Below are 27,225 nucleotides of genomic sequence, written 5' to 3'. Positions count from 1 at the left end.
TCATCATACACAGATGGTTTGAAGGAGACATTTCTTGTGTTATGGAGTATATTGAATTTGTATTTGAACCCACAAAGTTGAATCAAATCATGAAAAAAAAAATGGGCGTAGCAGTTTATTGATCAACTAAATATATCAATCAATATTGTAAACCGTAGAGCAAATTCAGGTTATTTTCTGAAAACAATGGATGGATGAAAGCACCCTAAGGAACTCTTTCAAGTCCTACATATGTACAGGTCATTTCTGACATGTCTTTATTATTATTTATATCAAAACACAAAGAATAAATGTTAAAATCATTTCACTACTAGTATTATTAGTATTGAATTTTTACAACAATGCTTGTTTTTGGCATTCAGATTCATTTCCTATGTGTTGAGAGGCAGAGAAACTCAGAGACACATTGGATTCCTCAATTCCCTTTCAAATATATGAGCCAAATATACATTAGCAGCAATTCAGAAATAAATAGTAACTTTTAAGTTGTGTTGTGTACACAGTCACCAATGAGGATAGTCACAAACCCTTCACACAGCAGAGGTCAGTACAGAACAGGCTGGAGTGTTACATCGTCAAACCAGCACCAATTTGATAGCTTTAGCCATGTCATAAATAGAACAGCCAGTGTAACCTGTTCTCGTCAATTGGTTCCTTGTCTCCTTCCTATGGTGGGCACTGATCGGAAAAGACGGGATAGATGAAATCAATGACTAGTTGGGGGTGCTGCCAGGCCAGTTTGAACCGTGATTTCCTATCAGTGTCCACAAAGGAATTGGGATGATAAGGCATTTTAAGTGTTTTTGGACACATACTGAACCATACTGAGTAAATTAACCTAGATACGCTGTCGGTTATATGAATGTAGTGAGCAGGGATATTATTCCAACAATGCATAAATTGGAGAAAACGGTCGTCCTTTAATTCTTTCCTATGGCTAGTCTTAAGGTCTAGAGGATGTGTTCTCTTTACATTAATCTAAAAAAGAATGAATGTGGAATGACACAGGCTTCATATAAAACACAATAAACGGAACCTTTAAAAAAAAGGGGACAACAACAATTGTAGACCAGTCACCCAAAAACTGTGGAAGGAAGCAGGGTGACTTAGACTTATTGATGAACAGACCCCGTGGCCCTATGTCAAGTACAGGGGAATCACAGTTCTCAGAGGGATATTTCATAATGCTGGACAAATCACAGTACTGTAAATGGTGTTAAATCCCAGGGGAGCCGCTCAGATAACTTTACAGCGTTTTCCCAAAAAGTCACAAATTCTTTGCTGCGTTCACATTTGGCACGCTTGTGATTACTGCCTCAGACCCCTGTTAGATTCCAGACCGTTAGTAAATCGCCCCCACAAAAATCAAGCTTCACAGCGGCCTCACTTTATTTGAGACAAGATTAGTGCACACAAACCACTTTTTTCCTTAAAAATACCATAGATTAGCGGAAAAAACACTGAACATCATAAAACAAGCAAGGGGGAAAAAAGTGCACGTTAACCTTCATGGTACACCACATTTTTTAATAGTTTAACATTTATTTTTTTGTTTGTCATCAATACACATTTTAGGCAGATCTGTAGCTAGGATGGATATGTCACATGCCTTAGGAGTGGGGATGAGATCAAGGCTGCTTCCCTGAGTTATGTTTGAGAGTCAACTGTTTGACATAGAAGCCTTCTACATATGGGTTATGGACCTCAACAATAATGGCTAGTCACTAAGTGGCACAAAGTAGGTTGGCTTGTGCTTTGGATGATTGCTGCGAATGCTTTTTGGTTGATGGCGGATGCTCCAGAGTTGATACGTAGTGGATAGGTATTTTTTTAAGGCTGAGTGGTAGAAGATTTTCCCGCAATTAACCAACAGCTCAAGAGAGAAGCTCTAGGCCACAGGTATCCCTGGAGAAGTGTTCCTTTTGAGGAATGAAACGGTAACATTCTATCAAACACACTGTAAAAAAAGATAGTATTGTTTTGCATTTTATTTGTACAACAAGTTTATGAAGTTTAGCTCACTTGAGAAGAATAAACAGTAATTTGTCATCGGCCAAAACATTAGGCTGATTAACCGCATTTAGCCAAATCCACAGAAATGTTAGCACGCATGTTCTTTGTTAAAACTTTATTTTTGACATTGCATGTTCTGTACAAACCAATCTGTTGTACACAATAGCTTACCAAAATGTTTTAAGTTTAGAAAGTTTACAGTTATTTCAGCCCCTAGGATTTTCATTTCAGCCCGATACTAGTAAGCATAAACGCTTCTAAAATTATTATTTACAAACAATTTACTTGACTATATTTACATCCTATGGATGGATCAAAGCTTGCAAAGTCAAGGCTCACTTGAAACCACAAGGATGCTGGCAGATATGTATGACTCAAAGTAGTTTATTCTATGGCAGTGAGAAGTTCTGTTTTGAGGTATATTATTATTGTAGGTGTAGTGACAGCTTCCGCACTGTAACTCACTGTTCCTAGACGGATCCAACTTTCTTCCCGAGAACTATAAAATGAAGAAAAATAAACAGTGTCTCCGTTTGATTATTGTTCCTGTAAAAAGCTTATTTTTTAAAGCGAATAAAAACAAGCCCCTAAAAACATGACATTGAAAACAGAGTGACTGCAGGCTCGATTTTGGGTCAATTGTGCTTGACCTATGCTTATGTGTTTCTAGATGCATTCTCTTAACAGGAAATAGTGTAGTGTTGTTACTCTACAAGGTGCCCCTAAGCAATGGCCCTAGGTCAGCTTTGTTATTCTAATGAGCTTTAAGATGTTCTGATATCTTCAATTAAGAGTTAGGGGAAGGAAAGTCAGACCATAGATCCAGTGTTTAGGAGCTCCTCGTCAGCGTTGGGGGGGTTCCATTTTGATTCCAGACAATTCATTAATTTAATGCTATGAAATGTGATGTCGATTTGTATTTTATGATTTTCAATCATCCCATTTCCAGAATTAACTGAGGTAGAAGATGGAATTGGCCCCAATCTGCACTTAATAGTCCCCGTGACAGTGTAACCTGTCTGTCCTCTGCTACATGGAGCTGGTGGGCAGTCTATCTAGTCCTCTGTGTGTACCCCTCTCCCAGTCATGGAGAAAATCCCATGCAAAACAATTCATTTCACCAACAGTAAATCAAGCCTGGCTACATCCTCAGTGGTTAATCTACAACGACGACCACGCATCAATCTCATTCTCCAACATACAGTTTTGTAGTGTGTGCTCGCTCAATAGGATGGACAGATTTCCGTTGACTATGTGCTGGTGTATGTAACGCTCTTTAGGGTTCTCCCAATAAAAAACACTCTTGCTCAACTCACCCTCACAAAGCAATTGAAAACAAAAAGATTCCGTAATTCAGCTAACCTTCTGGATCCCACTTCTGCCACCAACTGCAGTTGTAAACTAACTGGGTTGTTTGCAGTGGGGGAGAAGAGGAGAAGAGTCAGGGGAGCAGCCTTAGATCTCTATGTGTGGGGGGAGTTAGTATGAGAAGGCGCGTGCGTCTACATCTGTTCGTCATGTCAGTTTATGTGGTCATAGCATTTTTCATTACATTTTTGTTTGTTCAGCTCATGCTTTTGCATGTAACATCCTGCCTGTGTAACGTGTATTGGAGTTTGTGTTTGTGCTCTGCAACAGGAATGTCCACCGCCAAATGTTCAGGTGTGTGTTTGTAAGTGTGTGTGTGTGTTTGTAAGTGTGTGTGTGTGTTTGTAAGTGTGTGTGTGTGTTTGTAAGTGTGTGTGTGTGTGTCTTTGAGTGTGCGTGTGTGCCTTGGCTGTGTCCAGCTCACTCAGTCAATAATTTGATCTCGTTGGCAAGGAGGGTGTTGAAGTTGTAGGCCGGGTCGGGGAGGTTGGGTAGCACCGGGCTGGGGCCAGCTTGACGGCTCGGGGGCTGAGGGGTGGTATCGGCCAGCTCGGGGTCGCTCTCGCTAGAAGTAGAGCCCACGCTCATGTTGCACACGGCCTCGGGCAGTACGCTGCTGACTGCCGGGCACACCTCGGGCTCGCTGCTCGTCTCGCTGGCGCTGGACACCACAGAGAGCAGTGACATCTTGCGCGTGAGGCGGCTGGGCAGCAGCGAGAGGGCATGGTCGGCCACGATGCCCGCCACGTCCATGCCACACGCCTGGTCGAAGGCGATGAAGCCCACGTTGGCGTTGGCCTCGCACACCACGAACGAGCCGTCGTTGAGCTGCAGCAGGTCGATGCCGCACACGTCCATGCCCAGGATGTTGGACACCTGCACCGCCAGCTGCTTGCCCTGCTCGCTCAGCGGGCACATCATCCCCACGCCGCCTGCGGGAAAGAAGGGGACAACGGAAAGATAGGGATGTCAGTCACCACACTCACACACACACACACACTCGCCAGTCATCACTATCTGTGGACTGTAGACTGTTCACTGTGTGCCATACATGGACATTATTCACATTCTCTGAGGCCTCTATAGCGAGGAATCATAGAAGGACAGAGAAAACAGTGACCAACTCTCGGGACCACTATTTCTTGATGTCTTGTGAAATGTGGAATTATTAGTATTTCTTTTGGCGAAATAGATAGAAATAGGATGGACAAACACATACATCATATACTATATGACCCAGCCAGAGCAACTGAGAATCTATGCTTGCATAAGACAAAAGCAAATCTTGTTATAACATCATGTGACACTTGTCATATAACTGTGGAACAATTGATGACCGATGACCCCAAAATGTCACAAGACATGAGTGTGTCGGCTAGTCTAAAACTGCAGATGTTATGACAAGCATAATCATGTCTGTCATCAACCACAAAGTCACGTTCAAGACAACTAACTACATTGCCCTTCTGTGGTCAAATTCAAGTGCACTGCTCCTCTTACTGTTCCCTATGATATGGTGTGGTTTCCTAACATAGACAAACTATGACTCTGCAAAAATCCATTGGAATCCTCTTGTGAACCACAAAATAAACAGAAATAATGGAAATACAACGTTCAGGGTAAAAAAAAAAGAAGAGTTTCTTAGCCAACTAAAGAAACCCTCATTAATTGAAAATAACATAACATAACAAAGCAACATTTGTTTTATGGAACTCCATTAATCGCGGTTACTCAGAGGTAAATTTCTGTGAGAAAGTTTCTAATTTTCTGGTTTTCTTCTGGGGGAAATGCCGTTAACTGTGATTACCTTTGTGCAAAGGAAGGAAGCGAAATCTCCTCCCTCGCAAACGGAATCTCTTGGCCAAACCCCTCCCGTCACCCATGTTTTGAAGACATGCATTCTACAATACAGACCATTTTGACTTTGTGGCTGTGGAATCTAGCGGAAACCGTTTATCAAACACACATAGGCTTAAACATTTCTGCACCAGTTTAAGCACCGTCTTCGCCCTATCCTGATTCATCCAAATAATCAACACTCCTGCTCGTAATCACATAATTCTACGTGAGCCTTGACAGATTATTGCCGTTTTATCTGTCCACGAGAATCTGTCCACGAGAGATTAGAACTCCATAAAAAAAAACAGATTTGACTCTGACCTTGGTTTTCTCTAGCAATAACCAGTCTATAGACACATAAACAGCATCACATAAACCTAATTTATATTCTGTCTGTAAAACCCTGATGAAGGCTACATGCTGAAACGTGTCGGTTGTAAACAAGAAGCATAAAAAACAAACTTCCATTGTCCAAGAATAATATCCTTCTCTCCTCTGGCCAGCATCACTCACCCAGGGAGCAGTTGCTCTGCATGCGTCCGTCGGTGGAGCAGCGCAGCATGGAGCCAATGACACGGCCGCCCACCAGCACCACCCGGACGTCGCGACCGTGCGACTCTTTCACGTACTCCTGGAAGAGGTAGGGAGCGTCGTGGCGAATCAGGTGGCTCAGGTCAGCCAGGTGGTGCTTGTCCCTGGCCAGGAACACTGCCTTTCCTGTGAGAGAGGGGTGGGGTGGGGGGGTTGTTGAGGAGTGTAGGGTAGGGAGAAATGTAGAACTTCTCATTACATCTCAAGAATCTCAAAGATGCTTTAAAAGACAATGATCGAGTTAAACAGAAAGTGAGCAAGGGTTTTCAGTCACAAAAGTCATCATCCATTTATCTGACCATTGCCCTCCTGACAATGTAATACTCTGCAAACAGTGCCTTCAGAAAGTACTCACACCCCTTGACATTTTCCACATTCTGTTGTGTTACAAAGTGGGATTAAAATGGATTTAAATCTCTTTTTTTTGTGTCAACGATCTACACAAAATACTCCGTAAAAGAAAAATGTTACCTTTATTTAACTAGGCAAGTCAGTTAAGAACAAATTCTTATTTACAATGACGGGATACCCCGGCCAAAGCCTAACCCGGACGATCCTGGGCCAATTGTGCGCCGCCCAATGGGACTCCCAATCGCGGCCGGTTATGATACAGCCTGGAATCAAACCAGGGTCTGTAGTGACACCTCTAACACTGAGATGCAGTGCCTTAGACCGCTGCGCCACTCGGGAGCCCTAAATAAAACACTAATATATGTTGATTAGATAAATATTGAAACCCTGAGTCAATACATGTTAGAATCAACTTGGGCAGCGATTACAGTTGTGAGTCTTTCGGGATTGTCCCCTGGATTGCACAACATTTGCCCATTATTCTTTAAAGAATTCTTCAAGCTGTCAAATTGGCTCTTGATCATTGCTAGACAGACATTTTCAGGTCTTGCCATAGATTTTCAAGCAGATTTAAGTCAAAACTATAATTCAGCAACTCAGGAATATTCACTGTACTCTTAGTAACAACTCCACCGTAGATTTGGTCTTGTGTTTTAGGTCATTGTCCTGCTGAAAGATGAATTCATTTCCAGTCTGTGTATATATCTGGTGGAGGTCTGTGTATATTTGTAAACAGCTGGTGCACAAAATGTCATATTTTACATTAACTCTGTACCGGTATCCCCTGTATATAGCCTCACTGTTACTTTACAGCTGCTCTTTAATTATTTTCTATTTTTATTTCTTATCTATTCTTTACCTAACATGTATTCATCATAAAACTGCATTGTTGGTTAAGGCCTTTTAAGTAAGCATTTCACTGTAAGGTCTACACCTATTCGTCGCATGTGACAAATACAATTTGATACCCCAGTGTCTGGTAGAAAGCAGACTGAACCAGGTTTTAGCTTCCCAGTCCTTAAGAATTACAAGCATACCCATAACATGATGCAACCACCACTATGCTTGAAAATATGGAGAGTGGTACTCAATAATGTGCTGTATTCGATTCGCTCCAAACATAACACTTCGTATTCAGGACATTGCTTTGCCACATGTTTTGCTATATTACTTTAGTGCATTGTTATACAGGCTTCCTTCTTTTCACTCTGTCAATTAGGGTAGTATTGTTGAGTAACTACAGTGTTGTTGATCCATCCTCAGTTCTCTCCAATCCCAGCCATTAAATGATGTGACTGTTTTAAAGCCACAATTGGCCTCATGGTGAAACCCCCAAATGGTTTCCTTACTCTCCGGGTACTGAGTTAGGAAGGATGTCTTTTGTGTAGTGACTCTGTGTATTGATACACCATTCAAAGTGTAATTAATAACTTTACCATGCTCAAAGGGATATTGAATGTCGGCATACTTTTTTTAAGCAAACATCTACCAATAGGTTCCCTTCTTTGAGAGGCATTGGAAAACATCCCTGGTCTTTGTGATTGAATCGGTGTTTGAAATTCACTGCTCGACTAAGGGACCTTACAGATAATTGTATGTGTGGGGTACAGAGATGAGGTAGTCATTAAAGAATTAAGTTAAAGACTATTAAACAACGCATTTTCCCCCTCAGGTGACTGAAAAGACTTTGCATGGGTCCCCAGATCCTCAAAAGGTTCTACAGCTGCACCATCGAGAGCATCCAAACAGGTTGCATCACCGCCTGGTATGGCAACTGCTCGGCATCTGACCGTAAGGCGCTACAGAGGGCAGTGCGTATGGCCCAGTACATCACTGGGGCCAAGCTTCCTGCCACCCAGGACCTATATACTAGGTGGTGTCAGAGGAAGGCCCAAAACATTGTCAAAGACTCCAGTCACCCAAGTCATAGACTGTTCTCTCTGCTCCTGCACGGCAAGCGGTACCGGAGCGCCAAGTCTAGGACCAAAGGCTCCTTAACAGCTTCTACCCCCTCTATAAGACTGCTAAACAATTCATCAAATGGCCACCCAAACTATTTACATTGTTTTTACACGGCTGCTATTCACTGTTTATTATCTACATGTAAGCATAGTCACTTTACAAATTACCTCGACTAACCTGTAACACCGCACATTGACTCGGTACCGGTACCCCCTGTATATAACCTCGTTATTGTTATGTAATTTTCTTGTGTTACTTGTAGATTTTATATTTTAAAATGTTTACGTTTATTTAGTCAATCTTTTCTTAACTCTAATTCTTGAACTGCGTTGTTGATTAAGGGCTTGTAAGGGAAAGGGGGATACCTAGTCAGTTGTACATATTTATTATGTGACTTGTTAAGCACATTTTTACTCCTGAACTTATTTAGGCATGCCATAACAATGGGGCTGAATAGTTATTGACTCAAGACATTTCAGATTTTCATTTTTAATTAATTTGTAAAAATGTAGTGAAAACATAATTCCACTTTGACATTGTGAGGAATTGTGTGTAGGCCAATGACACAAAAGCTCAAATTAATAAAATAAAAAATTCAGGCTGTCAATGGGTGTGAATACTTTCTGAAGACACTGTGCGTACTTTCAGTATTTTTCTGAAGCTGACAGTGATATTGTGAACGCTGACACCTCTCACATGAAAGGCCATGTAACAATTTAAATGTAGTCATCTTTCAAGACACTCGGGACACTGACTGAGAAGCCATGGTGGGGAGAGAGCAGAATGCCTCTCGCACTAGCTAGCAAAAATGCCAGGGCCCATTTTAATTAGTGCAGACTCTGTCCTCGTGCTCAGTGGCATGTCCTCTAACCCCAACACAGGTCAGCGTTGACTAAGGGACCAGGGAGGGAGACCCGTGAGAGGAGCATGCGAGTGTGGTGGGGTGTGTGTAGAGATATTTGAATAGGTTGCATTGCTTACACCACACAGACAGGACAAAATGGTAGCCATGACACCTCATAGCTGAGATCAAACAGCCCCATGGAACAGGAGCAAAACAGCTGTCCAATGAGATAGAGAGGGGGCACACTCACTAAAACCCAGTGTCAAGCAGCCAACCAGACTACACATTCAACAAAGAGGACCACTTAGCTTTACATGTGAGAAAAGAAGGAACGGCTCTGCCCATTGGCATTGCTATTGGCTAGGTATTTGGATCTTAAGTCCTGTTAAATGCTCAAGAAATGGCTCATTGGCTGATATCCACCAATGGTCACTTTCCTTAACAATGCCTTATCTTGATAGTCTATGCCCTGTCGCTACCCAAAGTCTATTATCCATACATACAATGGACGACCAACTAGGAGACCAACTAAAGTGTCAATGACTATGAATAGATAGGTTGATGGGCCGGCAGGCCTCTGTGGAATAGCCCGTGGTCAATCTCTTCCCAAAATGGCAGGGTTCTAAAAAAGGTCTCTGGTAATCCTTAAAATAAATAAAGTAAGAAAATATCAAAAGAAAGGGACCGTGATTATTAATATGGGTTTAAATAAGCTGTCAAAGATTCATACTTGGTGCTTTCCTCAAACAATTAGCACTCATTTGTCAAATTATATTAGGTGGACCAAGGTGCCATTGGCCACAATGCATATTTGACCTTGATTTAACTATGCAAGTCGGTTAAGAACACATTCTTATTTACAATGACGGCCTACCCCGGCCAAATCTAGTCAAATTGTGCGCCGCCCTATGGGACTCCCAATCACAGCCAGATGTGTTACAGCCTGGATTTGAACCAGGTAATATAGGGACACCTCTTATACTGAGATGCAGTGCCTTAAATGGTGGAAGAGGAGTAGAGAGAGAGACGGGTTTGCATAAACCCAGAAGCCTGGGCTGTAAAGAGACAGCAATGAGAGAGGGGAGGGATGGTTGCAGTCAGACTGACCTCTGTGGCCACGAGTATTCTTCACCACCACAGGGTAGCCCAGCGGTTCCGCCTCGTCGATCATCTTGCGGAAGTTCTCGTGTCCTCCTACGAAACACACAAGACAGACACACATACACGTTACAATTTGTCCAATGATCATACCCCCTCTATTAACCCTCTGTGTACCTCAGTCATTTGACCGTGCGGAATGGGGTTTGTTGCTATAGGATCCATGTTGTGACTTGTGAAGCAAGAAGTAGAGTAGTTTAGTCTTTATTATCCCAGGGTGGCAATTGATTTTGCAGCATGTAGTAAAAACACATTGAACACATGACAATAATATACACCAAAACAATAAATAGAGCAATATGCACAATTAACAGTATTTCAGACGTATTCGTTTTAAACTTGGGGAGCCTGTATCTGCCCTCTGAGGGAAGAAAGATAAATTCATCAAACAAGGGATGCTGGGAGCCCTTCAGAATGGATTGCGCCTTACGGATGACTCGTGGCTAATAAGAAAATTATTGCCATTGGATGAGGATTGCTGTGGGTCATGTCATTCTGTATTTATACTTGGCTGTTTTATCGTCTCTGACTTTTCATGTGACTATATCTGATAATAATTCTAATACAATTGACCATTAAAAACACTATTGACATTTAAACGTCATTTGGAGAGAGAGAGCTCTGCTTCAGTTTGCTCTGTCTGGGACTGAACTGTTTGGAATATTGAGCACTGAAATTTGAGCGAGAAGGAAACACAGGATCATTTAGATTTTTTCTGTGCTCTCGGTCTCTGGTCTGGCGTTTTAACAGAGAACCAGATGTGAGCTGCCCTGCACATGCCTTTTTTCAAAAAGCACACATCCACACTGCTGTGAGAATGAGAGAGGGAGACAGAAAAAGAGAGAGACAGAACAAGAGAGAGAGACACAGAGACAGCAGCACATACAATTTAAAGCTCAGTTGGACCATGTCACTGGCTGCTGTGGCGGGGTTAGAGCCAGAGGAGGGGAGGGGCAGGAGGGAGGGATCTTTTATTTTCAAAGTCATGAGGGAGGAGGGGCACATTACATAAGCACTCCAGCTTCCCTGCACCGCCTGGTCTGCCTGGCCTCGTTTTTCTGAATGCTATTCGGGAAAGATTATCCCTGCTGCCCTTGCCAAAACACACGGCATTCGATTTTTGCAGTGGCAAAAAATAAATAATCTAAATACACAGTCGCTGTCAGATTTGATGTAGTCTTACAACAAAACAAAAACATAGCGAGTGTGTGGTTTTGGCTTAGGACGTACAGGCCCTGTTGCCTGCCTGTGTTCTTACACATCCTGCTTTGTCCAACGTAATGAAGGAAGAAATTCCATGGAAAATGTGACAAATACCCAAAATGACACAGATTATTTGTGTCAGAGAAAGGGATGATGATAGAGGAGGGGATTGGATGTGAGATGCTCTTTCTGTTTTGATTCTTAAGATTATACTATCGGGTGACTTTTTATGTTAATCCTGGTTGTAGAACCATTTGTCATGACTATGTCTAGACTCAGACCAACTCAAGCGCATTTAAAAGCATGCTTGGCGAATCATTCCCTGCGAGGCAGGTAGCCTAGTGGTTAGAGCGTTGGGCCGGTAACCAAAAGGTTGCTGGATCGAATAACTGAGCTGACTAGGTAAAAATATGTCATTCTACCCCTGAACAAGGCAGTTAACCCAGTGTTCCCCGGTAGGTCGTCATTGTAAATAAGTAATTGTTTTTAACTGACATGCCTTTTAAAATAAATAACAAATATTTAAGATGGCATATCTCTGATACAAGGATGCACCCAATTCATTATCATTGCACTCACTTCAAGAACAAAGAGAGCAGCTGTGCTTTGATTTAGTAGTCTTCCGCTTTATGTACAATCTGCGGTAGTGTAAGGACTTTTATTTTGTGATAATGTTGTAGATTTTAAGCAGTATATTCTTAGTTATTATAGTCCAATATATATCCATATAAGATCTCAAGTAGTGAGTGTGTGTGTGTGTGTGTTTTAACCCTTCACTTGTGGTCAGATGTCTGTGCTATAAAGGGCCACTCCGCTGAGGAATTCATCTGGAAGAGCTCTGCCTATTCTGGGCAGTAAGGTTGCTGAACAAGACACATTCTCCTGGAGGGGATAAGTTGAGTTGTTGACCAGTTTGAACCATTTATTTTTAAGTACCATGTCAGTCAGCTCTCTGTTAACCTCATGTTAATGCCATATTTGAAGTATGAGTAGTTCTGTACCGACCAATAAGAAGTGCATCATGTGACAGTATATAAGCCATGTAAAGAAAAACTCAAGCTTCCATGGTATTGGTTGAAGCGCAACCCTTCCATCGCGATGAATTAAAGAATTGAACCTGGACAAACTGTCCGAGATTCCTTGAGTCGACTCCTTAAGCTGTCTTAAGTGTGAGTTTGGAACCACCAAGACTCTTCCTAGAGCTGGCCGCCTGGCCAAACTGAGCAATCGGGGGAGAAGGGCCTTGGTCAGGGAGGTGACCAAGAACCTGATGGTCACTCTGACAGAGCTCCAGAGTTCTACTGTGGAGATGGGAAAACCTTCCAGAAGGACAACCACCTCTGTAGCACTCCACCAATCAGGCATGTATAGTAGAGTGGCCAGACGGGAGCCACTCCTCAGATAAAGGTACAACAGCCCGTTTGGAGTTTGCCAAAAGGCACCTAAAGGACTCTACAGACCATAAGCAACAACATTCTCTGGTCTGATGAAACCAAGACTGAACTCTTTGGCCAGAATGCCACGTGTCACTTCTGGAGGAAACCAGGCACCATCCCTACGGTGCAGCATGGTGATGGCAGCATCATGCTGTGGGGATGATTTTTAGCAGCAGGGACTAGGAGACTAGGCAGGATCGAGGGAAAGATGAATGGAGCAAAGTACAGAGAGATCCTTGATGAAAACCTGCTCCAGAGCACTCAGGACCTCAGACTGGGGCAAAGGTTCATCTTCCAACAGGACAACAACCCTAAGCACACAGCCAAGACAACGCAGGAGTGGCTTCGAGACAAGTCTCAATGTCCTTGAGTGGCCCAGCCAAAGCCCGGACTTGAACCCGATTGAACATCTCTGGATAGACCTGAAAACAGCTGTGCAGCGACACTCCCCATATAACCTGACAGAGCTTGAGTGGATCTGCAGAGAAGAATGGGAGAAACTCCCCAAATACAGGTGTACCAATCTTGTAGTGCCATACCCAAGAAGAGTCGAGGCTATAATCGCTGCCAAAAGGTGCTTCAATAAAGTACTGAGTAAAGGGTCTGAAAAATTATGTAAATGTGACATTTCAGTAAAAGAAATTATACATTTCCAAACATTAAGAAAAAACTGTTTTTGCTTTGTCATTATGGGGTGTTGTGTGTACAGTCGTGGCCAAAAGTTTTAAGAATGACACAAATATTAATTTTCACAAAGTTTGCTGCTTCAGTGTCTTTAGATATTTTTGTCAGATGTTACTATGGAATACTGAAGTATAATTACAAGCATTTCACACGTGTCAAATAATTGTATTGACAATTACATAAAGTTGATGCAAAGAGTCAATATTTGCAGTGTCGACCCTTCTTTTTCAAGACCTCTGCAATCCACCCTGGCATGCTGTCAATTAACTTCTGGGCCACATCCTGACTGATGGCAGCCCATTCTTGCATAATCAATGCTTGGAGTTTGTCAGAATTTGTGTTTTTTTGTTTGTCCACCCGCCTCTTGAGGATCGACCACAAATTCTCAATGGGATTAAGGTCTGGGGAGTTTCCTGGCCATGGACCCAAAATATCAATGTTTTGTTCCCCAAGCCACATAGTTATCACCTATGCCTTATGGCAAGGTGCTCCATCATGCTGGAAAGGGCATTGTTCGTCACCAAACTGTTCCTGGATGGTTGGGAGAAGTTACTCTCGGAGGATGTGTTGGTACCATTCTTTATTAATGGCTGTGTTCTTAGGCAAAATTGTGAGTGAGCCCACTCCCTTGGCTGAGAAGCAACCCCACACATGAATGTTCTCATGATGCTTTACTGTTGGCATGACACAGGACTGGTGGTAGCGCTCACCTTGTCTTCTCCGGACAAGCTTTTTTCCGGATGCCCCAAACAATCGGAAAGAAAAAGAAAATTACTTTACCCCAGTCTTCAGCAGTCCAATCCCTGTACCTTTTGCAGAATATCAGTCTGTCCCCAATGTTTTTCCTGGAGAGAAATAGTTTCTTTGCCGCTCTTCTCGACACCAGGCCATCCTCCAAAAGTCTTTGCCCCACTGTACGTGCAGATGCACTCACACCTGCCTGCTGCCATTCCTGAGCAAGCTTTGTAATGGTGGTGCCCCGATCTGACAGCTGAATCAACTTTAGGAGACGGTCCTGGCGCTTGCTGGACTTTCTTGGGCGCCCTGAAGCCTTCTTCACAACAATTGAACCGCTCTTCTTGAAGTTCTTGATGATCCAGTAAATAGTTGATTTAGGTGCAATCTTACTGGCAGCAAAATCATTGCCTATGAAGCCCTTTTTGAGCAAAGCAATGATGACGGCACGTGTTTCCTTCCAGGTAACCATGGTTGACAAAGGAAGAACAATGATACCAAGCACCACCTTCCTTTTGAAGCTTTTAGTCTGTTTTTCAAACTCAATCAGCATGACAGAGTGATCTCCAGCCGTGTCCTCGTCAACACTCACACCCGTGTTAACGAGAGAATCACTGACATGATGTCAGATGGTCCTTTTGTGGCAGGGCTGAAATGCAGTGGAAATTGTTTTTTTGGGATTCAGTTCATTTGCATGGCAAAGAGGGACTTAGCAATTAATTGCAATTCATCTGATCACTCTTCATAACATTCTGGAGTATATGCAAATTGCCATCATACAAACTGAGGCAGCAGACTTAGTGAAAATGTATATTTGTGTCATTCTCAAAACTTTTGGCCACGACTGTAGATTTATGAGGGAAAAAAAATATTTAATCCATTTTAGAGTAAGACTGTAACCTAACAAAATATGGAAAAAGTAAAGGGGTCTGAATACTTTCCGAATGCACTGTATCTGGTGAGTATGCAGTCCATGGAAAAACTGGGACATTTTCAGCTTCCAGGAATTATGTACAGATCCTTGCGACATGGGGCCGTGCATTATCATGCTGAAACATGAGGTGATGGAGGTGGAGGAACGGTACGACAATGGGCCTCAGATCTCATCACGGTATCTGTGTGCATTCAAATTGCCATTGAGTTTGTTGTGCGTAGCTTATGCCTGCCCATACCATAACACCACCGCCACCATGGGGCACTCTGTTCACAATGTTGACATCAGCAAACCACTCGCCCACACGACACCATACACTTAGTCTGCGGTCTGAGGCCGGTTGAATGTACAGCCAAATTCGCCAAAACGATGTTCAAGGCGTCTTATGGTAGAGAAATTAACATTAAATTATCTGGCAACAGCTCTGATGGACATTCCTGCAGCCAGCATGCGATTTGCACGCTCCCCCAAAACTTGAGACATCTCTGGCATTGTGTTGTGTGACAAAACCGTACATTTTAGAGTGACCTTTTTTGTCCAGCGCACAAGGTGCGCCTGTGTAATGATCATGCTGTTTAATCAGCTTATTGATATGCCACACCTGTCAGGTGGATGGATTATCTTGGCAAAGGAGAAACATTTTTGAGAAATAAGCTTTTTGTGCTTATGGAACATTTCTGGGATCTCCAATTTCAGCTCTTGAAACATGTGACCAACACTTTACATATTGCGTTTATATATTTTTGTTCAGTGTAGTTATCCAATTTCAGTTATAGAAATACATTTCAGAAAATCATTATAATCAAGGATGTAATCTACACAACATGAAAAGTCAAGAGATTATGGGTTTTCTAAACTCAGGTATCAGAAACAATATGGACCAAGCTTTGGAGCTCACCGTAAGAGAAGGTATCTGGGAGGGGGACCCCGTGGCCGGCCAGCTCCTGGAAGGTCCAGAACTTGTTGACGCAGTTGAGGATAGCCTGGGGCCGGTTGACTAGCCTGCAGCCCATCTTCTCCAGGTGGCGCAGAACCGTGATGTCGCTGTCCGACTGCACCCAGGGGGTGGGCACCCGCACCACTGCCACCTGAGGGTAGGACGTCACCACCTCCTGCTCCACCCGTAGACCTGGGGATGAAAGGAGGGGGGGAGAGAGAAAAGAGAGGCCTCTATCTTAAAATATTCCCAATGGCACGTCACATAGCTTCATATAGACAGCTATGGCAATTATTGATTGATCACATAGACAGGTTTCGCAATCTTCTACCGATATGGAAATGCAGGCTACACTTTCACTCAAGAACGCCAACGGAAACATGAACATTTTTCTGAGCAACTCAGGTAGCGACAGTGGCTTGGCTTTGTCTGTCTCACACAACAGAAGCCCAGACAACCTAGGAGTAGCTAGTGCCCATTTGGAACATTCAGGCCACGCCCATACATCTGTTCCCACTGCACCAAAAACGTAGGGCCAAGTCTAGCTGCGATCGGATACTACTGTGTTTGTGTATGCAGCTCGTCATTATGGAGCTGCTCTGGATGTGCGAGTTCTGAGCTGGCTGTGAGTAGCAGAGGCATGGGTCCAGGTAGGGTACTGTAACCTAGTGGTGTAAGTGCTTCATTTGGACTGGGTCCTGCCTGCATCGCTCACTCACATCACACCCTGCCCACATCCTCATGCTCCCCCGTGGCACTGCCAACTTCTCTGGCCTCAGGGCCAAGATTCGTCGCCCCTGGAGGAGCACCGATCCCCAGCAGTGTACTTAATACAGTTTACAGTTCATTGCCTGCTCCCAATATAAGAAGGTATCAGCACAAATTGGGGAGATTGAACCTAAATACATATAAGAGATTTCTACGATCATGCACACAAGATGTACCACCAGCACCTATTCTCTGAATGATCTTGCACCACATGTTTGAGAAGGTATACAAGAGATAGCTATGTATATAGCCCATCTATAGATTGTGTACAAACATATGTGTATTTATATTGACATAGTTTGCGTGTTTGAACGTTTTATTGTGCATGGGGTTACTCACTGTGCGATTTGAACTGGCAACTAACAGTCCATTTTGGCCTACTACCAGCCATTTTAATTCGGGAAGAAAGAACAATAAGGAGAGGCAGATGGGGTGATGATGGTACGAGAGGTGGAGCGGGGGAAGGAGGGAGGGAGGAGAGAGGCTCGTCACTGACGCAGCACTCTTCAATCCACCGTGACCTGCTTTTCAGCCATCTTAAGATCTCCACTCACCAAAGCGACAGCGTCAACGCTGGATCGACAGAGGTCGCAGTGACTGAGGCACACAAACAAAGGATAGGTGACAGGCTTATCAAATACTGGCTCCTGATGCTAAAAGGAGCGCACAGAAAAAGGGAAGGACGTAGGTCATTTTTGGTTCAAACGATGGTCAGAGAAATTAAAAATGGAAAAGGCTGGAGATGTATGCATAAAGAACTGCAGGGGCGGTGGGGAAAAAGTGTGTGGCGGGGGATGACTCTGAGAAGTGGAAAGCGTTTGTTTAGGAATAGCACAGTCTGTCAGCCCTCCCCTCACTCTCAGTATTCAAATCGGGGGATGATTCATACACACCCTTTTCTCCCCAATCACACTTTTGATTGTGTAGCCGTTGAGCGAGCCATGCTACAATTAAGTATTAGAGGACACACTGGCCAAGACAATGTCCACATCACTTGTCTCGGTTTCCAAGGGAACTACACAGAGCACATTGAAAACCTCAATGAATCCGTTCATTCATTTGGGGCGAGTGGGTACACCTATAGTACCGTGTGAACATTCAGAAAACGTTCATATAACCTTCCTCTTCCTCTTGTCAGAACAACAAATCTTATAAGGAAATCAGTCAATGTAAATGGATTTCTCTAAAACGATGTTGGAGGCAGTTTATGGTAGAGAAATTAACATTAAATTCTCAGGCAACAGCTCTGGTGGACATTCCTGCAGTCAGCATGCCAATTGGATGCTCCCTCAAAACTTGAGACATCTGTGGCATTGTGTTGTGTGACAAAACTGCCCATTTTAGTGGCCTTTTATTGTGCGTAGCACAAGGTTCACCAGCTTCTTGATATGCCACACCCGTCAGGTGGATGGATAATCTTGGCAAAGGAGAAATGCTCACCAAAAGGGAGGTAAACAAATGTGTGCACAAAATTGAAGAGAAATAAGCTTTTTGTGCATCTGGAAAATGTCTGATCTTTTACTTCAGCTCAAGAAACATGGGACAAACACTTTACATGTTGTGTTTATAATTTTGTTCAGTATACATATATATCTCCCCTGCTGTTCCGGAGGACTGAGTGATCTCGCTCTCTCTGAAGCTGAAGTTAGTAGGCCTAAGTCTTTTAAACAGGTTAACACACGCCTGGCCCCGCGGCCTTACGGTGTTCTAGGGCGCGTCATCACGAAATGTGCAGTCCAGCTGGCAGGCGTCTTCACAGGCATTTTCAACCGTTCCTTGTCCATTCTGTAATCCCCACATGTTTCAACCGGACTACCATCGATCCGGTACTCAAAAATGAAGGAAAACTGCCACAATGACTACCGCCCTGTAGCGCTCACATCTTTAATGATGAAGTGCTTTTGAAAGGCTGGTCACAGCACACATAAACTCCATCATCCAAGACACCTTGGACCCACTCCAATTTGCAAATTAGTTGTTGTAAGACTGCTTTCAATGGCGGCTCTTTTTCATATGGTCAACTTAATACACAGATCGGTCTTGGGTACAATATACAACCTACTATCTACTGTACTACTAGGGTGACCCCTCTTACAGCTTTCACTTTTAAAAATTAGAAGTGTGTGGCCATGGGACGAATATTGTAAATAAAATATTTGAAGAAGAAAAAAATACATACAGTACCAGTCAAAAGTTTGGACACACCTACTTATTTTAAGGTTTTTCTTTATTTTGACAAATTTTCTACATTGTAGACTAATAGTGAAGACCCCAAACTATGAAATAACACATATGGAATCATGTAGTAACCAACAAAGGGTTAAACAAATCAAAATATATTTGATATTTGAGATTCTTCAAAGTAGCCACCCTTTGCCTTGATGACAGTTTTGCACATGTAACAGGTGTAATGTCTTAAAAAGTTAATTTATTGAATTTCTTTCCATCTTAATGCGTTTGAGCCAATCAGTTGTGTTGTGACATGGTAGGGGTGGTATACAGAAGATAGCCCTATTTGGTAAAAGACCAAGTCCATATTAGGGCAAGAGCAGCTCAAATAAACAAAGAGAAACGACAGTCCATCATTACTTTAAAACACGAAGGTCAAAATTTAAAGAACTTTGAAAGTTTCTTCAAGCGCATCCGCTAAAACCATCAAGTGCTGTGATGAAATTAGCTCTCATGGGGACCGACCCAGGAATGGAAGACCCAGAGTTACCTCTGCTGCAGAGGATAAGTTCATTGGAGTAAGTTCACGCCAGCACAGGACGTACTGCCAAATTCTCTAAAACAACGTTGGAGGTGGCTTTTGGTAGAGAAATAAACATTGAATTATCTGGAAACAGCTCTGGTGGACATTCCTGCAGTCAGCACGCCAAATTGTCAACCTCTCCCTGTCTGAGTGTAACAACAACATGTTTAAAGCAGACCACCATAGTCCCTGTGCCCAAGAACACTAAGGTAACCTGCCTAAATGACTACTGACCCGTAGCACTCACATCTGTAGCCAAGAAGTGCTTTGAAAGGCTGGTCATGGCTCACATCAACACCATTATCTCAGAAACCCTAGACCCACTCCAATTTGCATACCGCCCCAACAGATCCAAAAATGATGCAATCTCTATTGTACCCCACACTGCCCTTTCCCACATGGACAAAAGGAACACCTATGTGAGAATGCTATTCATTGACTACAGCTCAGCATTCAACACCATAGTACTCTCAAAGCTCATCACTAAGCTAAGGACCCTGGGACTAAACACCTCCCTCTGCAACTGGATCCTGGACTTCCTGACGGGCCGCCCCCAGGTGCTAAAGGTAGGTAACAACACATCCGCCACGCTGATCCTCAACACGGGTGCGCCTCAGGTGTGCGTGCTCAGTCCCCTCCGGTACTCCTTATTCACTCATGACTGCTCGGCCAGGCACGACTCCAACGCCATCATTAAGTTTGACGATGACACAACTGTTGTAGGCCTGATCACTGACAAGACAGCCTATAGGGAGGAGGTCAGAGACCTGGCCGTGTGGTGCCAGGACAACAACCTCTCCCTATCAAGACAAAGGAGATGATTATGGACTACAGGAAAAGGAGGACCGAGCACGCCCCCCCCAAGAGACTGAAAAGATTTGGCATGGGTCCTCAGACCCCCCTCAACCTTCTCGACTAACCGGTGCCCCCACACATTGACTCTGTACCTGTACCCCCTGTATATAGCCTAGCTATTGTTATTTTACTGCTGCTCTTTAATTATTTGTTACTTTTATTTCTTATCATAACATGTTTCATTATTTGTTGGTTAGGGCTTGTAAGTAAGCATTTCACTGTAAAGTCTACACCTGTTGTATTCGGCGCATGTGACAAATACAATTTGATTTTGATTTGAAATGCACACTCCCTCAAAAGTTGAGAAATCTGTGGCGAGGTGCACCTGTCTAATGATCATGTTGTTTAATCAGCTTCTTGATATGCCACACCTGTCAGGTGGATGGATTACTCTGGCAAAGGAGAAATGCTCACTAACAGGGATGTAAACAAATTTGTGAAGAACATTTGAGAGAAATAACCTTTCTGTGTATTCAACATTTCGGGGATATTTTATTTGAGCTCATGAAACATGGGACCAACACTTTACATGTTGCGTTTAGTATATACTATTGGCACACTCCACTTACCAAGACATTTGCCAAGTAAAGCAAGCTGTCACCTGTTTTAATAGTAAGACTTGTGGTGGTACCACCCAGCAGATCTAGAAGGGAGTGTATATCATACCGAACCCCTCCCTTGAGATGACATAGACTAGAGGAACTTTCTCAAGGTGCCTCTACATCACTTTTTCAAATGTAGAGTCAAACCGCTAGGGGCAAAACGAGCTAGATTTACAACTTAAAGCCCAAAATATATCACTTCTGCAACTAACTGTCAAAATGAAAACCAGAATTGACACAATTCACTATAACTAAGGCGAAAACATCTGTACTGTATATCCCTAAAAGAAAATCCATGATAGTTACTCTTTAATAAGGGCCACAGGCCCAGTGGAAGCTAAAAAGCTCCATAACATCGATGATGCACCACAATATTTTACCGTAGGTATGAGGTACTTTTCTGCATATGCTTCAAACCCACCACTGGTGTGCATGGCCAAAGTTCTCTATTTTCATGTCATCTGACCATAGCTCTGCCTGGAGGCATTGGCACTTGGATCAGAACCGGTGCTATAGTCAACATTGTTGATGTTATGGCCTATTTTGCTTCCACTGGTCCTGGGGCCCTTGTTAAGATCAGTGGCATCTAAGCCAGGACATTTAGCCAAAAAATGGTAGCCTCTGCCAGGAGTCTGCCACTTGGCTGCAAGTGTATCTTCCAGCAAGACAATAACCCTAATCACAAATCAAAATCAACAATGAAATGGTTAATTGACCACAAAATCAACATTTTGCTATGGCCTTTTCAGTCTCAAGACATGAACCCCATTGAAAACCTATGAAGAATTGAAGAGGGCAGGTGAAGGATATCAAGGATCTGGAAGGATTCTGTATGGAGGAATGGTCTAAGATCCCAACCAATGTGTTCTCCAATATCATAAAATATTTTTGAAAAAGGCTCAGTGTCATTATGAAAACATGGGGTAATTTTGCCCCCTCCCCATCTTTGAGATTTTTTTGTATTACTTGTCAAACAAAATATCTTTCTCTGACCAATTCTATTAATACAAAATACAATTTCCCCTTCTTTTTTTTAACAAACAACATAGCTCAGTATTTATCAAGGATGCCAGTAATTATAGACCCCACTGTATATACCTAACTGAATCACTCCATTATCCCTGCACATTGTAATAATAGTACTGGCTCTGACCTGTATATAACTTACCTGCTGTATCCTGTGCACGTGACAATAAAACTTGAAACAGATGGATCAGCATGGTTCGTCAATGGGAAGTCTTTCCTCAGTGTTCCAGTGCTAAGATTATGATTAAGGAAAGATAGGGAACTGTGCTCTTGGTCTATTACTGATGCGTCTCACATCATATTACTGACGGTGGTGGAAAATCACAATGTGTTCAATTGGCCCTGGCTCAAGAGATCCTGTGTCCTGTTGCCTTCGATAATATTATGGACGTGTTATATTTGTTATCTAGCGGTGAAAAGTGTGTGTGTCGCCTCTACGTGGAAGGCCAAAGAATCCGGTGTCGATTCGTAACCTGTGTAACCTCTTGCACAACTCTATATCACTGAATCATGGGATGTGAGATTCCTTTGGCTGATCACTGGGTTTGGCCTCTTACGTGAAGGTCCATCTTTGGTATTCCAGACAAGCTAGTGAGCACATAGCCTGTTCAGAGGACATGGAGGATCCATTAAACACTTTTACGTGGAACAGGCTATGACAATGGACTTTGCTACTAAAGTTATTTACACAATACAAGGCGGATACACACTGAAGCATTTCAAGCCTGCTGTCATTTCATACTGTTTATTAGATAGCACTGCAGGTATAGGCCTAATGCATTATGATGTGGTTACAATGCATTGTAAGGCCTGTCATGTCACGAGAATGTATGACTGACTCCCTGTGAGAAAAAAAGAAGGCAGGCCACACAAAACACAGCTGTGATCCAGTTATGGCTTTGGCCAATAGTCCTACCCTCTCTTCCTCCTGGGTGTGTCACGGATTATTCAGCATTGAAGACTAGGCTATCTACCAAGTAGGCCATTGTTAATAAAGTGGGTGTCTGACTGGCTTTGACTTTACCACCATTTTGTAAGGCAAGTCATTTCGTAAGCTACGTTTTTTTCCCAACTGCTGTAGAGAAACAGATTCAACATGTAGCCTACATGAAGGATGAGGAGAATGTACACTGGTTTCTAGATCGTACGTGCTCCATCCCACGTGAGGAAGCGGCTTCTGGATTCGGAAGCCGTTCCCAATCTCACTGCCACATGTCAAAGAGACAGCTCCATCCCCACCTCCTGGTCTGAGTCAGCTTGCCCCCTCCCTTCAGTCAATGCCATCATGTAAGATGTGCTATAAGACAGCCTGCCACCTCATTGAGCTAAATGCGCCCCCCCTTACTCAAGCTCACGCCTGACTACCAAATTCCACACAACAAGGGTCCTCACGTTCTTCAAATCAAGCAACCAAGGATATTAATATGTGATAAACTTATAGTAGCTATTGTTGGACTTGTCCCACCAGCCATCAGTGCTAAAGTCTGTGTTCTGAAGCCTGTGTCTGTTGTCCATGCATGCAAGTGCCTCGTGAGAATTCCAATATCTCCTATGTATCTGCAATTGTTGTACTCGTGTTGACTCAAGTTTTAAAAAAATAGAAGACAGCTAAAAGTGAATCAATATAGCTAGCTAGCTAAACCCACTACACACGTCACTTAGCTAATTACAAGTCAAATCAATGACATCTTCTTCTACTGCTTAACGTTATTAGATACTTCTATTGAATTAATGTTAGCTAGCATAGCTATGCTGGCTCATGAAGAATACCCCATAACCTACTAACGTTAGCTACTAGCTAGCCACTCTCTTTGTATTACGATGCGGGTGTAGCGCAATAACATCTGCTAAATATGTGTATGTGACCAATAAAATGTGACTTGTTCACAAAAGCTATCCAGCATAACGTTAGCTAGCTAGTTTTATACGTTTCCATAATGGAGACAATATTTTCCACCTACGCATATAATAAAGTAGCTATTCGATTTAGCAAATGTTTTGGCTTGGCATCATGGGGTATCTCTGTCTGACTATTCGAGGGTGTCTGGAAACTGGGTTGGTGATATACCCAAGTAAAGTTAGTTTTATATTAGATATTCGGTTCACTCGTCCAATAGCTATTGAATCAAGCATGCCACGAATATGAAAAAGGTCGTGGGAGGATGGAGAACCATCAAAACCTTTTATTTTGTATAAAACATGGGTAAGGTTTCAGATGTAAATCTTAATTAAGTAGCTCTTAAACAACAATCCACACATTATTAAACGATTGCAATCTGTCAATAGCTCTTAAACTAAGTGTACCATCACTATGACAACCATATATTCTGAATCACACTATTCCCCCAAAATAAAATGTGTGGATTGTTCTCCATCCTCCCCTGATACAGAATATATACTTTTCATAGTCATGGTATGCTTTGTATAAGAGCTATTGAAGATTTAAATTTGAAACGTACTTTTTATTATTATTCAAAAAATGTCATATTGTTTTCCATCCTTCCCTGGTTCATAATATACAATTCTAATAGTCATTGCATGCTTGGTTCAATAACTATTGACGAAAGAAAACCACAAATCCAATGTAAACTAATTTTTACCTAGGTTTAGGCGGTCACGTCACAGAGTTAGCTAGCTAGCCAGCAGCTCGCGCTAGCAAGGCTCGCTAGTGGCTATATAATACTACAACTGAAATACACCCCACCATAGACAACAAGAATACACGGTTAAACCCAAATTCAAAACAGTTGAAAAATGACATAACTATTATTACGGTGTGCCACTTCAAATCTAGTGATACTTGCCTAATTGTCCCTCACTGATGGTGAGCACGATTTGGTCCATGAGAAGTGAACGGAATTCAACATCCTCCTCGGCGCATCGCTGTTTCAGAGCCCGAAGGATCTGGACTTGCGGATACTCCTGGTGGATACGCCGGTCGGTCACAAACCAAACCCGAGAACACATATTTGTATCAAACTGTGTCGTGCCGATTGAAAATAGTACAGAATACACACAGCTGTGGCCGAGAGGGTGGCGGGCGGGCGGGCGAACGAGAGCGCGGGATCCTAGTCAGAGATTGACGCGAATAATACAAAGATGCTCATACAATAGAGTGCAGCAACACGAACAAGCAATGTGGCAAAAAAAAAATCTAACACCACGATTACAGCTGTTCTTTTAATGGTCGATTAATTACTCGATTTCCACTTGCTTCCCTTCATTTGCAGGCCGTTATTCCTGGTCCCTTTCGATCCAAGAACCCGTTGAATCACAATGAGCACCACAGTTTCTTCCTTTCTAAAAACAATACTGGTAGCAGTACTAGCTATGGCTCCTTGCACTTGCAGCCCTTAGGGCAAACAAAGCTTGTGCCGTTTTGCTTCGAATCCACCGCTCATGGAACTCAACAGCTACTACCCAGTGAACACGGCAGCCGCTTGGCTGAATAACACAATTGTGGTAGCTCTATGATTATCGAAGAAACCGATGTTGCTCGTATCCCCACGCTTGTCTGGTCTGATTAATTGGTGGAATGGCCCTGTACCGCTATCCACGAGGATCGGTGCTGAAAAGGTGCACGCCTGTTTTCAGTTCTGCGTTTTCCTTCAAGCACGCGCCTCGTTTACAACTCAATTTCCTCGTTCCCGGACAATATATGGCCAATGATAATCGAGTTTATGCCATAATATCGACCAATCGCAGTTTATAAACCAACGGTCGCTGAAGTATGTGCTTTCGTTTTAGCTCTATGGGCGGAGTTTGCGTATTTTATACAATTTCATTGGTTCTAAAGTGAAATCCGAAGCACCGGACGAGAACGAGTGCAATCGGTTTTATTGTCCAATCAGGATGCTGACGCTGTGGAGGCTCGCAAGGCATGTGAGCCAATGACAATGCGTGAATTAACACAGGGGTGTAGCTAACGTGGGCGCGCTAATGCTGTGATTTAGTGCGTGTCATACAAGCTACAGCACAGAGGGGGGGACTCAGTATCACGAGTTTGCGCATCACCCGAACCGGTTCAGACCGGGTGCTGGGAGCTTTGGTGAATACTAAAGCCTCTGTCTCCATGTTGTGATGCTGAAATGTAAGGAATTATAACATAGCTTCAACAATCGGATGGTCAGACTGGTTTTCTTAGCTAGCTGTAGCCTAATCGAAACGTTGATCGACAGCAAATCTCTGCTGGACAGACTAGCATTTGACCAATTATGCGATACTTTAGTTCTGGTCGACAGTTTATAAACAAAAATAGAGCGAAGCCAGATGTCTCACAGGATGTATACATCTGAAGCATCCGTTTAGAGCTTCCACTCACCACCAAATATGGTGATGAAAGGAAGTCCAGTGGCGGGAAACATCGATTAAACATTCGATCTCAATAGAATTTTCGGTTCCAAAAACTATATTCTGTTACGAACAGATTGTACTACGTTTTGTAGACTCGACCATTTGCCAAAGTTTCAAGGGCGAATCGAGAGAACGCCTTTTCTTATGGTAGAAGGCGTTCCCTAACGAAAATATGCAATTACATGCTAAATTACGCCAATAGGATCTCTAGCTCGTGCTTAACTCTGTCCACCTCCTTGCTTGTTCTCCCCACGATGCTTGCTTGCCTTCGTTTGCTCTCATTGGAAGCGACCCTGATTAAGTATCTTGGTTAGTTACAGGTAATCTTTTCTGTAACGGTCCGAAGCTTATTTATCCTCGCAAAAGCAATAGTGTATATGATTTCAAGAAACAAGATCTCGCATAGTTTTGCTGGTAGAGGACGTCACAGTCGTTATTTTGTATGCTTTATCTAACCATTACAACGATACTATTTCTTTGTAGGCTATTGTCGACGCTTAAAAAACAAACCTATCTAATATTCTCTGTTATGAGCTATGAGCTTTATTTCACAGTACGAATGGTCTATCAATCGACTGGTCGTATAGGTTTGTGTGTGACAGGCTGCTGTGCATCACGGATTCAAAACACATGTGATCATCAAGGGCGAAATTATGCCTTGGCAATGAGCTATTTCCGAGAAAGGGAGGGAGTGGAGAGCTATTGCAGGCCGTGTTCAATGAATTTGGATAGGTATTGTTTTTCAGACAATCGCCTTATTCAGACTTTATAAGGACAACACTATTGATTGTTCACAACCAATATGACACCCTTA

The 27,225-nt window shown here is 42.9% G+C and overlaps 1 protein-coding gene across 1 annotated transcript; it reads right to left on the bottom strand.

The window, feature by feature from the left end:
* Positions 1-95: 95 nt before the first annotated feature.
* Positions 96-25,810, bottom strand: LOC112215953 (beta-citrylglutamate synthase B). The gene is made up of 5 exons (XM_024375480.2): positions 24,863-25,810; positions 16,017-16,247; positions 10,076-10,162; positions 5,734-5,937; positions 96-4,313 (listed from the first exon to the last, which is right to left on the bottom strand). Exons 1-5 carry the CDS (start codon positions 25,023-25,025, stop codon positions 3,802-3,804), a joined length of 1,197 nt encoding a protein of 398 aa, XP_024231248.1. The 5' UTR covers positions 25,026-25,810; the 3' UTR covers positions 96-3,801.
* Between the last annotated feature and the right edge of the window lie 1,415 nt (positions 25,811-27,225).

Source organism: Oncorhynchus tshawytscha, linkage group LG16 (assembly GCF_018296145.1).
Source record: "Oncorhynchus tshawytscha isolate Ot180627B linkage group LG16, Otsh_v2.0, whole genome shotgun sequence".
In the NCBI taxonomy this organism is placed as follows: domain Eukaryota; kingdom Metazoa; phylum Chordata; class Actinopteri; order Salmoniformes; family Salmonidae; genus Oncorhynchus; species Oncorhynchus tshawytscha.
The sequence above is the reverse complement of the archived record's forward strand: the minus strand, read 5'-3'. Positions and strand labels throughout refer to the sequence as shown.